The sequence below is a fragment of the Ornithorhynchus anatinus genome, chromosome 5 (genome assembly GCF_004115215.2).
Source record: "Ornithorhynchus anatinus isolate Pmale09 chromosome 5, mOrnAna1.pri.v4, whole genome shotgun sequence".
In the NCBI taxonomy this organism is placed as follows: domain Eukaryota; kingdom Metazoa; phylum Chordata; class Mammalia; order Monotremata; family Ornithorhynchidae; genus Ornithorhynchus; species Ornithorhynchus anatinus.
This window is the reverse complement of record NC_041732.1, coordinates 33518369-33533471: the sequence shown is the minus strand read 5'-3', so window position 1 is coordinate 33533471 and position 15103 is coordinate 33518369. Positions and strand designations below refer to the sequence as shown.

The window sequence follows — 15103 nt, the reverse complement described above, 5'->3', positions numbered from 1 at the left end:
GAATAGAGACTTAAAAAAAATGGTATTTGTTAATCACTTATTCCATGCCAGGCACTGTACTAAGCGCTTGGGTAGATAACAAGCTCATCCGGTTGGACACAGTCTATGTCCCACATGGGGCTCACAGTATTATTCCCCGTAATACATATGAGGTAACCCAGGCACAGAGAAGTTAAGTGGATTGCCCAAGGTCACACAACAGATAAGAGGTGGAGCCAGGATTAGAATCAAAATCTTTCTGACTCCCAAGCCCACATTCTATCCCCTAGGTCATGCTGCTTCTGGACTTTTTCCAATTTGATTATCCTGTATTTACCCCAAGGCTTATCACAGGATTTGGCCCATAGGAAGCACTTAAATATGACAATTATTATTATTAGAAGAAATTAGAAGAATTTCCCGGATTGAAGACTGTTGAAGCCACCCCTGCTCTAAGAAGAGTTTCAGTCTTTATCTACTGGCACTGAATACTTCATTCCACACTGTCCTCCAGCCCCAATAGAGAAGCAGTGTGAAAAAACATGGATCAGAGAGGCAGAGGTTCTGGGTTCTAAATCTAACTCTGCCTCTTGCCTTTTGTGTGACCTTGGGCAAGTCACTTAACTTCTCTGTGCCTCTATTTTCTCTACTGTAAAATGGGGATTCAATACCCGTCCTCTCTCCTACTAAAACTGTGAGCCTCTTGTGGGATGGGGACTGCACCTGAACTGAAACTTGTTTCTGCCTCAGTGCTTAGTATAGTGTTTGGCATATGTAAGCACTTAAATACAACAGTTATTATTTTTAATGCTCCTTAAAAATATGGCCCAACATAAATTCAACATTCAGAACAAACCCCGGAATAGAGACATTCTTCTCATTCACTCATTCATTCAATCATATTTATTGAGCTCTTACTGTGTGCAGAGCCCTGTACTAAGCTCTTGGAAAGTACAATTCAGCAACAAAGAGAAACAATCCCTGCCCACAATGGGCTTACAATCTAGAAAGGGGGAGACAGGAAACAAAACAAGTAAAGAGGCATCAATAGCATCAATATAAATAAATAGAATTAGATATAGAGAGAGATATATACACACACATCAGAACAAGTAAAACACACATTAATATAAATAAAATTATAGATATGTACATATATACCCAAGTGCTCTGGGGGATGGGCGTGGGGGAGCCAAGGGAGCAAGTCAGGGAGAGGCTGGGGGGAAGGGGAAGCTGAGGAAAAAGGGGTTTAGTCACTGCTCCACTCCACAGAAACACAAAAGGCAGAGAACGTGGCAACCCCTGCCACATTCCACTTCGCTGCCAGAGAGAAGGGGGTCCAGGCCGAAGTGCTGGAGCCTCCAGTGCCGGCTTCCTCCCCCGCCGTCCAGCAGCTGGGAGACAATGGCTCAGATCACCAGCGGACCTTCTATAATTACGTCTCCCAGCCTCTTCCCATCAGGGAGGGAAGTTGGCGGCTTTAATTACCTCCACGGCAGCCCCCAAGTCTTATCCGTTCACTGACTACAACTTGGTAGCTGCAACTTGTTGATTTCTTGGGGATTTCAAATCGGCCCTCCCGGAACTAAGGAAGGATTAACGAGGAGCAGCCAATGATCCTTGCTTGGTTTATTTAAAACTCCCCCAGAGGAAGAAAACACTTAGGAAGTGTAGTGGAGGGGATGCTCTCACTCTGGCCCAGGAGCAAGTGGCATGGCAGGAAGAGTAATTAATAATAGGGGTATTTGTTAAGTGCTTACTATGTGCCAAGCACAGTCTTTAGCACTGGGGTGGATACAAGATAATCATGTTGGACAAGGGGCTCACTGTCTAAGCAGAAAGGCAAATAGGTATTGGAACCCCCTGACTGAGCTTCCCCTTTTCCCTCTGCTCCCTCTCTGCCTCCCCCACCTCCCCTCAGCTAAACCCTCTTTCCCCCTTTTTCCCTCTGCTCCTCTCCCTCTCCCTTCCCCTCCCCTCAGCACTGTGCTCATTTGTATATATTTTTATTACCCTATTTATTTTAATGAGGTATACATCCCCTTGATTCTAATTATTGCGATTAAGTTGTCTTGTTTTTGTCCATCTGTCTCCCCCAATTAGACTGTAAGCCCATCAATGGGCAGGGATTGTCTCTATCTGTTGCCGAATTGTACATTCCAAGCGCTTAGTACAGTGCTCTGCACATAGTAAGCGCTCAATAAATACTATTGAATGAATGAGTGAATTTTACAGATGAAGATGCAAGTACAGAGATCTTGATTAAGGTCACCCAGCGCGCAAATGGCATAGCTGCAATTAAGACCCAGGCCCTCTATCAGGCTCTTGCACTTTCTAAAAGACCATGCTGCCTAAATTTAGCCCCTCTCCCACCAAGGCCTTGCTTCTGATCTTGAGGCCCCACATGGACTATGGCTGAGGAGGAGCAAGGCATACGGTCTTCTAGAATCCTCTTTGATGGGTCCCACATCCAATTCCTATCCTCTACAATATCCATTTGTATGGCTACTACATTATATGCATATAAAACACATATATTTTAGAGGGCCTGGGGAAAGAACTACACTTAAGGTTTCTCACTTGGAGTATTTTCTAAGGCCTTCGGCATACCCCGGAGGCTCACCTAGACCCCTGGGCCATGGCCTATTTTGTATCCAGGGACCCCATTTCCACCTTAGCCTGCTAATTTGTCCCCAGGGGCTGCGACTACAGGTTTCAATCTATCAGTGGCGTTTACTGAGCACTTACGATGTGCAGAGCACTGTACTAAGCACTTGGGAGAGCAATACAAAAGAATTAGCAGACACATTCTCTACCCATAATGAGTTTATAGTCTAGAGTTTTATATAGAAGCTTCCATTCTTCCTTCAATAGCTGCTGAAATCTACCATGGAAAACTACTCCTAAGCACTTCCACCTAAGAGCTCCTCTCTCCTCCTCGTTCTCTTTCCCCTTCGGGTACCGTGTGCACAAAAACACAAACTCTGCAGGGTCTGTTGCTTTATCATCCCTTCCCCCTTTCTTTCCTTTGCCTTCTCGACTCTTCTTGCCCTCCACTGCAATTGGATTGTCATATCCTTCCGAGCCAGGATCGATGGATAGGAGTTGCACATTTCACAATCCAAGATGGGGTTTACCCTGAAGGAGTGTGGATTTTTAAAAGAAATGGATAAACAGAGTTCACCAAAGGTATTCCTCCTTCACGCCCAGGCCCATTAGCTTATAAAAGTGGAAAATAGTTGGTGTTGGGGAATTGTTCAGCCTTTTCTCAGGCTCCGAAAGACCTTTGGGGGACCCCATGGGGCTTCTAATATTCCAATAGATGTGGCAGGCTGCTTATGCACAGAAGCTCACTTTCATGTACACAGGCTACAGTGAGACCAATCACTGGGGACAATAGTGGGATAGAGCCTCAGAGTACCATGGGCTGGGGCACGAGAAGGTAGGCAGGCATCTTTTCAAGAATTTATCTCCCCACAATAACTGCTCCATTTCTCTAACTGCCAGGACACCTATGGGTGCCAAGACCCCTGAAATTCCACACGCCAACTCTCCCAGAGGAGATCCAAGCATCTCCACAGTCCAGACATGCCCAATTGAGCATAAACTACCCCTAGGAACTTGACTTCCCCGTTAATCCTGGCCCGGCCCACCTCCTCTCAATCAGGGCTTCTCTCACCACTCGCTGATCTGCCTCCAGCCTCGGTACTCTCAGAGGAGGAGTCCGCTAGCTGACAGTTCCTTGCCCTCTCTTCCCAGAAGAAGAAAGGGGAGAGATGGCTTTATGGAGGGTCAGAGAGAAATGGAGGGTCAAGGAACACAAGTCAACGGCTGCGTCTCTGGAAGAAACCCTTCCCCCCATGGAAATTTCCAATAAGCAGGGCCAATTTCAAATTAGGTAGCCGGTTGGAACTTAGCATTTTAGAAGCATTTTTAAAAGAGTGAAACAGGGAGCAGCAAAGGAACAGACTCAGAGATCTAAATGGAAATTATCCCATCCGTGCTGGGAACCCCCAAAATTGGCAAGAGAGGAGGGCTACCCAAAGCTTTGGTGTCATTAGCTGATTTGGAAATTATTTCAGGAGGTAGTATGGCCTGGTGAAAAGAACACAGCTCCTGGAGAAGGAGACTCAGGTTCTAGTCCCAGCTACCCCAAGGGTCCTGGCCATGTGACCTTGGGTCAGCCATTTAACCTCTCCATGTCTCAGTTTCCTCATCTGTAAAATGGAAGAAAAATACCTGTTCTCTCTATCTCTGAGACTGGGAGCCCTGTTTGGGACAGGGACTGTGTCTAATCTGAATACCAGACATCTACTCCAGGACTTGGCATATAGTAAGCACTCAATAATTACTATAATATTAGGGGAATGCTATATCATGGTAAGAGAAGGTTAAGCTTGCCACCCCTCTGCTTCCCAGCAGTATAGACTTGCGGGCCTGGGTCCAGACCATTGTGCCACCCTCTCCTTCATTCTTCAGTGACCAAACCGCAAGAGCTACTCCAGTCTAGAGTTCCAGCGTGGCTCAGTGAAAAGAGCCCGGGCTTGGGAGTCAGAGGTCATGGGTTCTAATCCCAGCTCCGCCACTTGTCAGCTGTGTGACTTTGGGAAAGTCACAACTTCTCTGAGCCTCAGTTACCTCATCTGTAAAATGGGGATCAAGACTGTGAGCCCCAAGTGGGACAACTGATCACCTTGTATTTCCCCCAGTGCTTAGAAGAGTGCTTTGCACATAGTAAGCGCTTAACAAATGCCAAAATTTATATCCATCCCAGACACCTCAGAAACAGAGTAGTGTCTGTCCAGAGGCCCTCTTGGCAGACCAAGGGGAAAAATATTTTTTCCAAAGGCCTCTCCAAGAGTGAACAGAACTGCCAAAAGCTGTGACCACACCTCTTCTGATGGGAGACAGCCCCTTTGAGAGGAAGGGACTGCCCCCTCAGATGCTAAAGACAGCAGTGAGGCAGATAGCTTACCCTGGGAGGATGGAAGTTGCAGAGGAGCACTGAATGAGACTGGGAGAAGACAGTGCCCTGGAGTTCAGTCCATATACCCTTGGTGCATTCCCAGGAAGGTGTACGGATTTTTATCATTTTCAGTTGGAAACCCTAGGAGGAAAAGCCTCTTCTCTCAGAATTCCCAAATCCTCAGTCAGTCAATCCTATTTGTTGAGCACTTACTGTGTACAGAGCACTTTACTAAGTGCTTGGACAGGTGCCATATAAAATGAGGAAGACACATTCCCTACCCACCACGAGCCAAAGAGAAAAATGCTAGAGACACAGTGGGAGTAAGGCCCAGGGAAAGAGAAAACTTGACCTCTGAATTGAGCACTAAAATCAGTTTGAGCTGAGGGCCCAAGTTTCAAGCCGACAAGCCCAGACCCCTCAGAACCAGGCCCCTGGATTCCTCCTGCTCACTGAATTCAGAGTGAAACCTGAAGAGAAGAGAACTGTTCTAAAGCAGCCTTCTCCAAAGTCTGTCTGGAGGCCACACAATTAACCCTGCAGCCCTTCAAGGGGCCGTCAAGGTTTAATCTAAGGCTTCATCATTTTCCCAGAATGTAAGAAATGCTTCAGTATTTTATTGTTAGTGACATTCAGTCGGATGGTAGAGGGAGTCTGTTAAATATCAAACCAATGATGTATTGCACCTGCCACTTAGTGCGCCTTAAAGCTAATCAATGGACTCGCCTTCATTTAGTGGCAGCCAGGGTGAGCATGGCAGAGCTGCCCTAAAACTCTGTGAACACTGCCTCAGTATCAGTCTGGGGCAAGCTCCGGGTTTGAGGGCAGGCAATTTTGCCAAAGACAGAAACAGGCGGGCTATGGGGCCATGGAGGACGCTGGGAGGAGGCCAAGGGTGGGGAGGCCTCATCTCGAACCAACAACCCCAGAGAGAGCTGCAGCCCCCATGGCCAGGCCCAATCCAGAGGTGTCAGGAATCTGATTTCCCACCTATGGGATCTCCAAACTTTCTATGAATAGCTCTTCATCCATTCTTCTGAGAGAGCGGAGTGGGAGAGAAAGAGAGGGAAGTGGAAGGATGGGGAGGGAGAAGAGAGAGAGGGAAGTGGTGGGGGGAGGAAAGAGAGAAGTTGGGGGGAGGAAAGAGAAATGGGGGAAAGAAAGGAGAGGGAAATGAGGAGGAAGAAAGGAGAGGAAGGTGGGCAGGGGTGGGGAGAAAGGAGAGGGAAGTAGGGGGGAAGAAAGGAGAGGGAAGTGGAGGAGAGGAAAGTAATCTTAAGCCTGCCGAAGACTGGCCTAATGGATAGAGGACAGGCTTGGATGTGAGAAAGACTTGGGTTCAAATCCCAGCTCCTCCCTTTGTCTGCTGTGTGACCTTGGGCAAGTCATTTAACTTCTCTGTGCCCCAGTTACCTCATCTGTAAAATGGAGATTAAAAGTGTGAGCCCCACGTGGGACAACCTGATTACCTTGTATCTACCCCAGTGCTTAGAATAGTGCTTGGCAAATACTAAGCACTTAAATACCATAATTATTATTATCATTAGTTTGTACCTACCCCACTGCTAAGTACAGTTCCTTGGCACACAGTAGGTGTTTACCATAAAAAAGTTTTAATCCATACTCTCCCAGTCAGTCAATAGTGCAAATGGGAATAGAACATCAGCCTTCTCTCTTCTGTTCTCTCAGCCCCATACATCCCTCCCTTCATCCCTTTCCACCCCAAAGCAAGCTCACTACTCCAAGATCACAATTTCAAAGATGGAAAATAAAAACTGGAAACACATTGCAGTCTTCAATCTCCCTTTCCCCCTACCCAACCTCAGCCTAAACTTAATTTCATGCTGGAACAGGTCTGTAATTAATGCTCTGCAGTACTGTTTCCTCAAGCCCTGACTGAGCACATTCTATCACTGTCCTGAGCAAATTTTACCCAGGGTAGGTCTGGTCTGACCTGACCAAGGGCAAGGGTGAACATCCCCCCAAAAATACATGGCTCATCTGACCATTGCAGTGACCACCGGAAGCATCTTTTTCATTACCCCAAGTCCTGTGCATTCCTGTCTAGGGAGTTGAAAAGTCATTTTTTATGCTATTTGTTAAGCACTTACTAATGTGCCAGGCACTGTGCTAAGCACTGAGGTAAATACAAGATAATCAGGCTGGACACAGTTCCTGCCCACAAAGGGTTCACAGTATTAATCCCTATTTTATAGATGAGGCAGAGAGAAGTGACTTGCCTCAGGTCACACAGCAGACAAATGGCGGAGGCAGGATTAGAACCCAGGTTCTCAGACTCCCCGGTCTGTGCTTTTTTCTTTAGGCCATGTTGCTTCTTCTGGATCACATTTGAGTAGAAAAAATAACCCTGATGGATTTTTTTTTGCTTGAATCTTGACTCACTGCCCAACCTCATTTTCCGTAGCTCTGCCAGTCTGTACATTGAAGGCAATTCCTAGTCCCCCATCAGTCCTGTTCTTTGGCCCCCTCACTATTCCAGACTTTGAAGTGACTTTTGACCTCATGTCTGGTGAGGTCTGGAAAGTCTGTTCAACACTAAGCCCAGCCTTAATACTTCTCCATCCACTCAGCCAACCGACCAGTGACATTCACTGAGTGCCAGAAGCTAGAGAAACTACACTGAAAGCAAACGATACAGACTCTGTCCTCTGCAAGCTCACAGTCCAATGGAGAACACAGGCCGGCATAAATGATTTGCACATTGGGGAAGCAGGAAACTTCTCACTCTAGGCTTCAAGGCTCTCCATCACCTTACCCCCCACCTCTCTTCCCTTATCTCTTTCCACTGTCCACCCCGCACACTCCACTCCTCTGCCACCCACCTCCTCACCGTCCCCTGTTCTCGCCTATCCCGCCATCGATCCCTGGGCCACGTCCTCCCGCAGTCCTGGAATGCCCTCCCTCCTCACCTCCGCCAAACTAATTTTCTTCCCCTCTTCAAAACCCTACTTAAAGCTCACCCCCTCCAAGAGGCCTTCCCAGACTGAGCTCCCCTTTTCCCTCTACTCCCCCTTCACCTCTCGGCAGCTAAACACTCCTTTCCCCCATTTCCCTCTGCTCCTCCCCCTCACCCTTCCCATCCCCTCAGCACTGTACTCGTCCACTCAACTGTATATATTTTCATTACCCTATTTATTTTGTTAATGAAATGTACATCGCCTTGATTCCATTTATTTGCTATTGTTTTAATGAGATGTTCATCCCCTCGATTCTATTTATTGCTATTGTTCTTGTCTGTCCGTCTCCCCCGATTAGACTGTAAGCCCGTCAAAGGGCAGGGACTGTCTCTGTTACTGATTTGTACATTCCAAGCGCTTAGTAAAGTGCTCTGCACATAGTGAGCACTCAATAAATACTATTGAATGAATGAATGAAATAATAGGCAAGCAGGATGAAATGGCTTGCTAAATCACTGACTATTCATATATCCATCAGTGCTGAGGAGGAGTACAAATACAAAAGTGTTAAAGATGGCAGCCAGATTGACATAACTTGGGATTCGGGGAATTTATCACAAAAGCCTTCTTGGAGGATGAGGGATTTCAAGAAGACTTTGAAGATGGGGAGAGCCATGGACTGGCAGATTTGATAGAAAAGCAAATTGCAGGCAGAGGGAAATGTGTGAGTAAGGGATCAGAAGTTGGGGAATGGAGAACCAGGTGCAGTTAGGTTAGTTTGTGAGGGACAAGTAATACAAGCTGGATCCACCCATAACACCTGCCTCATTCAATCCCCTGCTTCCCGCTCCACAATTTCTTCTGTTTGGGGAACTCTCTCCCCTACTTCTTCTCCTTTGTGCCCTAGGAACTCCCAACTCTCCCACAACACAACTTCCATTTTTGCTCATCCTCTAGACTACAAGCTCATATGGGAAAGGAAATGGGTCTACCAACCCTGTGCATTGTACTCTCCCAAGTGCTTAATACAGTGTTCTGCACACAATAAGCACTCAATGAACATGATTTCACTAAGTGGGAAAATACAGCCATTAGTCACGCCAAGAGAGTCATGAGTATACCTAGAGTCCTGTGACAGAGAGGGGTGTTCAAAAGGATCTTGAACACCCAGCTTGGTTCATGGTTCTCAGGAGGAAGTTCACGAGTCACTGGTAAAATTGCCTACTTGACCTACTCAGGCCTTTCAAGGAGTCAGAGGTAGGATCGGCCATTAAAAGTCTTCCATTTTTTTGTCTCCAAAGTCCTAAAGAGTCAGTTCTGCTCCTCCTGGGGACAAGGACAAGTGGTGGAAAAGTGTTCAATAATCACTGGTAAACTCCTTGAGGGCAGAGACTGTGTTTTCCAATTCTACTGTACTGTCCTCTCCCAAGAGCTTAATGCAGTCCACTGCATGCATTAGGCGTTCAGTAAATGTTATTGACAGGAATTCAGAGAGATACTGTGCGTGTTGCTTCGGGCCCTCGTGCCCATTTTCTTGGTTAGCCATTCCCATTCCTGGGGGAGGGGTTGCTACCTCAGCCAGCAACACCGGAGGTAGAGGCTGCCATGGGTTGCAAGAAAACACTGACCCCAGAAATATGAGAAGCAGCGTGGCTTAATGGCAAGAGCAAGGGCTTGGGGAGTCAGAAGTCACAGATTCTAATCCCTGCTCCGCCACTTGTCAGCTGTGTGACTTTGGGCAAGTCAATTAACTTCTCTGTGCCTCAGTTACCTCATCTGTAAAACAGGGATGAATACTGTGAGCCCCACGTGGGGCAACCTGATTATCTTGTATCTACTCCTGTACAGTGCTTGGCATATAGTAAGCGCTTAACAAATATCGTTATTATTATTAAATACCAGCTCTGGCTAACTGGATGGGATTGGGGAGACTGGTAAGGTGCCTAGCTGCACTCTGGGGCTAGTCCCAAGTGACCATTGGGTTGGACATTGTCTAATAATAATAATAATATCAATCACTCATTCATGGTACTTATTGAGTGCAGAACACTGTACTAAGTGCTTGGGAGAGTACAATATAAGAGAGTTGGTAGACCCTTTAAGTGCTTATTGTTTGCCAAGCCCTGTGTACTAGCTGCTGGGGTAGATACAAAATAATCAGATTGGAAACAGACCCTGTCCCACAAGGGTCTCACAGTTTAAGGGAGACAGAGAGAACCAGTATTGAATCTCTATTTTACAGATGAGGAAACTAAGGCAAAAAGAAGCTTAGCAACCTGCCCAAGGTCACACAGCTGGCAAGTGTCAGGTCCTCTGTCTCCTGGGCCCATGCTGCTCCTCAAGGAATGGTATTTTTTTCCATTTTCAAAAGAAAATGTGTTTGTCTTGCTGTCTAAGTCTGAAAAATCCTTCCCTTCCAGCAAATCTTTCTCAACACCCTTTCAGTTGCAAGGCCTCACAGAAACTACTATATTGGTAGGACCAATCAATCCATCAGCGGTATTAACTGAAGGCCTGTCAATTGTGAAACACTGTACTGAGCACTTGAGAGAGTTTAACAGAAGCCAGACAAACATTTCCAGCCTCAAAGAGTGAAATGCTTCCCAGTATCCATTGTCTCCCACCACTCTGCTAAATGCATTCCTTTTCTTCTACTTGCCAGTGAGCACACTTCTCTGTCCATTTAGACTGGGAGCCCGCTGGGTCATGGCTGGATCTAATTCCCTGTTTGGAGCCATCCCATTTGAGTCATGGTTGATCGAGAAAGCCTGGACTCTCAGGCTGGGGAAGGAACCAGAGGAGGCCTATTCCCTGCCTTGAGGCAGGCCTTTGCCTAAACCAAACAGATGAAAACAATTTCTAACGGTTGAAAATCTCCAAGAGAAGGCCTGGGAGCTCACTAAATTATTATTCATAAAAATGATAATCCTCTTCTTCAGTTCAGCATCAACTCCTGGCCCAGAGCTCCCAGGCTCCTCTCCCTCTAGACATTCTCACTCTCTCTCGCTACCGAAGGCACAACCCCCAGCCTGCCTCCTTTAAAAGGCCCCAAGACCAGCACCGCCACAACAGCTGCCTCTTCCTCAGGCAGAGAAGCCCTGAGTGGATTACAGAAGGGGGATCAAAAACTAAAGAGTAGAGATGGGAGGAGGCGACAAAGAGGGATGAGGAGGCGGCAGAGGGGGGATGTGGAGGCAACAGAGGGGTGGGTGTGGAAGCGACGGGGTTGGGAATGAGGAGGTGATGGACGGAGATGAGAAGGTGGCAGAGAGGGATGAGGAGGCAGCAGAGGGAGATGAGCAGGCGATGGAGGGGAAGGATGAGGAGGCAATGAAGGGGAATGTGGAGGCAAGAGAGGGGGGATGAGGAGGCGTTGGGGCTGGGGGGATGAGAAAGCAGCAGAGGCAGGGGATAAGGAAGCAGCAGAGGGGGGATCAGGAGGAGGCAGGCCAGACAAAGAGAGGCTCAGAACCCTTACCGGCAGAGGTGGTCCGTCCGGCACACGTTCCGCAGATCGAGGCAGTTGGGCTTCTCCTTGTCCTCATAGGAGCAGCTGGGGAGGATGGTCTGCCGGCGGCGCTCGGCACAGGCCTGGTCCCGGCAGGAGCAGAAGAGCATGCGGTAGGTGTACTCGCTGGGCACGCGGTCGAAAAACTGGCGCAGGGCCTTGTGGCATTTGCGGCGGTTACAGCGCTCCACGGGGGAAATCTCCCTGTTGCAGATGGAGATGTAGGCCGAGCGCAACTTCTTGCAGTTGTCGTTCAGGTTGCAGGCCTTGGCAGCATCCAGGCAGTGGTTGCTCTTGGTGCTCAAGGCTGCATCAGCCCCTGTCCCTGGAAGGGAGAAGGAACAGAATGGAGATGAGCAGTCGGCTGGAGGCGGAACAAAGGTAAAGAATGATCCCGGCTCTTCCCTACTCTATCCCAGGGCTGGAGCTCTTGATTATCCAGAGCTAAATTACCCATCTGTGGATATACAGGCCTTTGCTTCTCTTCCCTCTGCCACCCGCGTCTTGGAACATCTCCCTGTTGGCTACACCCCTCTTACCAAAGTCTGAGCAAAGGCAGTCAATGGAATCTCCCAAGCACTTAATACAGTACTCTGCACACAGTAAGTGCTCAATAAATACGATTGATTGAATAGAATGCTTACCTTGGGCAAAGCACTGTATGTACTATACTTAGAATACAATCCAGTTGGTACACATGATCCCTGCCCTGAGTGAACTCACATTCTAGAGAGGAGGTGACAGGCAAACTCTGCAACTACAACCTTAGCTAGCAGCCTCATGAAAGGTTTATGGGCAGAAGGGCCAATTATAGAGTCCGTTCCCAATTATCTCAGGCCAATCTTTAAACATTTTTCGGTCTCGAGCCTGCTGATCATCTAACCCTCTCCCCAACGGTGTGGAATACTGTCCCTCAGCGGACACCACTGACCTAGGCTAACCTACCCCCATGAGCACACAAATTATGAGGTCAGTTCCCATACACACACACGCCGCCATCCAGCTGAGGCCCATACCACCTCTAAGTATGGGATTGGCCGGGCCCCTTCTCCATCCCAATAGTGTGGGTCGAGAGTTGACCAGACCGGCTAAAGTAAGATTTGGAGGAAACCTGTGATCTACAGGCTATATTTGTCCATGTTTTCCTTGATGCCAAGATTGGGAAGTAAATAGTCCTACTGTAATGTTAGCAAGTACTTCGTCAGTCAGTCAATCATATTTGAGTACTTAGTGTGTGCAAAGCACTGTACTAAGTACTTGGGAGAGTGCAATAGGACAATAAAAAGTCATTCCTTGCCAACAGTGAGCATCCTGTTCCTAATCACTGGCTCAGCCTCATCTGCAGCACCAGCCCCAGATAAGAGGACAAAGGGCAAGCGACCTCCCCCCGGTTATAACAATAATAATAATAATAATGGCATTTGTTAAGCGCTTACTATGTATCAAGCACAGTTCTAAGCCCTGGGGTGGATACAAGGTAATCAGGTCATCCCTCATGGGACTCACCGTCTCAATTCCCATTTTGCAGATGAGGTAACAGACACAGAAAAGTTAGGTGGCTTGCCCAAGATCACACAGCAGACAAGTGGCAGAGCCAGGATTAGAACTCATGACCTTCTGAATTCCAAGCCTGTGCTCTTTCCAATAAGCCACACTGCTTCTGGTTCCTAGCTGGTCTGAGGAATCCAGATCTAAATAGAAGGGGGAACCAATCACAAGTATGTCCAGGGACTAGGAATCCAGTTTCCCCCAATTCCAGCTCTCTCCATCAAATCACCCCTACGGCAAGGTCTGGATCCCAGGCATGGACCAAAATCCCTCTTCCCCAGCCCGACACTCCAAAGTGACCTGAGAAGTGGCTGGAAGTCACTCCAAAGTGACTAGAGAAGCAGTGTGGTATAGTGGATAGAGCACGGGTCTGAGAATCAGAAGGTCATGGGTTCTAATCCCAGCTCTGCCATTTGTTTGCTATGTGACCTTGGGCAAGTCACTTCACTTCTCTGTGCCTCAGTTACCTCATCTGTAAAATGGGGACTGAAACTAAGAGCCCCACATGGGACAGGGACTGTATCCAACCTGATTTGCTTGTATTCACTCCAGTGCTTAGTACAGTGTGGGCACATAGTAAGCGCTTAATGCCACAATTATTATTATTACTCTCAGTGACAAGTTAGATTTTTCTTTCAAACTTCGCTTGCCTATGATTGGCAGGCAGGGAGGAGGATGAGGAAGCTGAGGCAGCAAGGGAAAGAAAGTGTGAGTGGAAGAGCACCCACGAGAGAAAGAAGGAAAGAGAGTGAGAAAGGAGTGAGAAAACAAGAGATAAATTAGGAGGGTCTTAGAGAGAGTAAAGGGAGGAGGTAGTGAATGAGAACAGTGGCTAATTTAGGCCTGTGGCTGCTTTTAGGTTCCCAGGTGCTCTGTTCCCTCTCCTCTCAGCATGTTCCTGTGCTAATGCTAGTGTAATTATAGCCTCAGTTGCTTCCATTTGGAGCTTGAATAGAGAAAGCACTCTCTGTGGAGAAAAAAAAAATGTAAACTCCTGGGCCAAGACTTGGTAAATTTCCTAGAAAAAAAAAGGAAATGCATCAGTGCCAACAGGTAATTGCCTAGTTACCAGGAAAACACCCCTCCAGGATTGAGAGCACTGGGGAAGTCAGGTGCCAGTCCAGGATGGCCAGCTGTGACAATGAATCGCCCACTGTGAGAGAGCAGGTAGGGACCACCAAGAACCAAGTCTGGGTGCAGAGCTTGCCTGAACTCCCACTTGCTCTCCAGGCTCTTCCCTGGAGCGGGATCCCAGCGTTGAAAATCCCAGGGAGTTCCGGGGGCCAGAGAAGTGCATGAGGGAGAGAGGAAGCTCCTGGGAAGCAATTCCTCCTGGTCGTCAACTCCCTAGAGGCAGCACGGCCTAGTGGCAAAAGCACGGGCTTGGGAGTCAAAGGACGTGGGTTCCAATCCCGGCTTCGCCACCCGTCTGCAGAGTATCCTTGGGGAAGTCACTTCACCTCTCTGTGCCTCAGGTACCTCATCTGTAAAATGGGGACTGAGACCCCCATGTGGGACAACCTGATTACCTTGCCTCTACCCCGTCACTTAGAACAGTGCTAGGCACAGAGTAAGTGCTTATCAAATACCATCATTATTATTCAATAATGAGTGGGAAATTGGGCCAAGATTCAAGGGAGAGGGGAGTGTGGTTGTTGTCACGGTTACAACCTATCCCCCCTCGTGCCAAAGCTACTGTGCCAGCCTCTCCCTGCCCTCCCCACCCAGGCAAAGCTCCACTAAAAGTACTGAGGAAAAGAATTATGCACCCCACGTGGCAGATTCAAATGGCAAACAGCTGCCTGGGTGAGAGCCTCTGCTTTAATAACGCTTGGCGCTTTCTGAAACATTAACAAATTAATCCTCCTAGCCCGTGGGAGGCAGCTCTGCCTCATTATCCTGCCCTGACAAGGAGAGGCAGGTGGGAAGAGTAGCGGAACCCAACCAGACAGTGGGCAAGGTCCCTGGAACTCGAATAGCCAAGAGATTCTGCTCCCAGTGGCACCCCTGAAATTCCCCACTTGTGTGGAAGCTGTGGGTGTTTGATACATGCCGCACACACTACACACAAATCTCCAGCCCCCCACGGCACCCCGGGGGGCAGCAACCCTCTTTGTCTTTGGGTGCAGCATGGCCTAGTGGTTAGACCGTGGGCCTGGGAGTCAGAAGGCCTTCATTCTAATC

General features: G+C 48.1%; 1 protein-coding gene across 1 annotated transcript in view; it reads right to left on the bottom strand.

Moving 5' to 3' along the window:
• The window catches only part of GFRA2 (GDNF family receptor alpha 2), an 86703-nt gene that overhangs the window by 41861 nt on the left and 29739 nt on the right, over nt 1-15103 (bottom strand). Inside the window, exon 4 of the mRNA XM_029066669.2 lies at nt 11342-11696. Coding sequence (XP_028922502.1) covers nt 11342-11696 — 355 coding nt within the window. The remainder of the gene's footprint in view (nt 1-11341; nt 11697-15103) is intronic.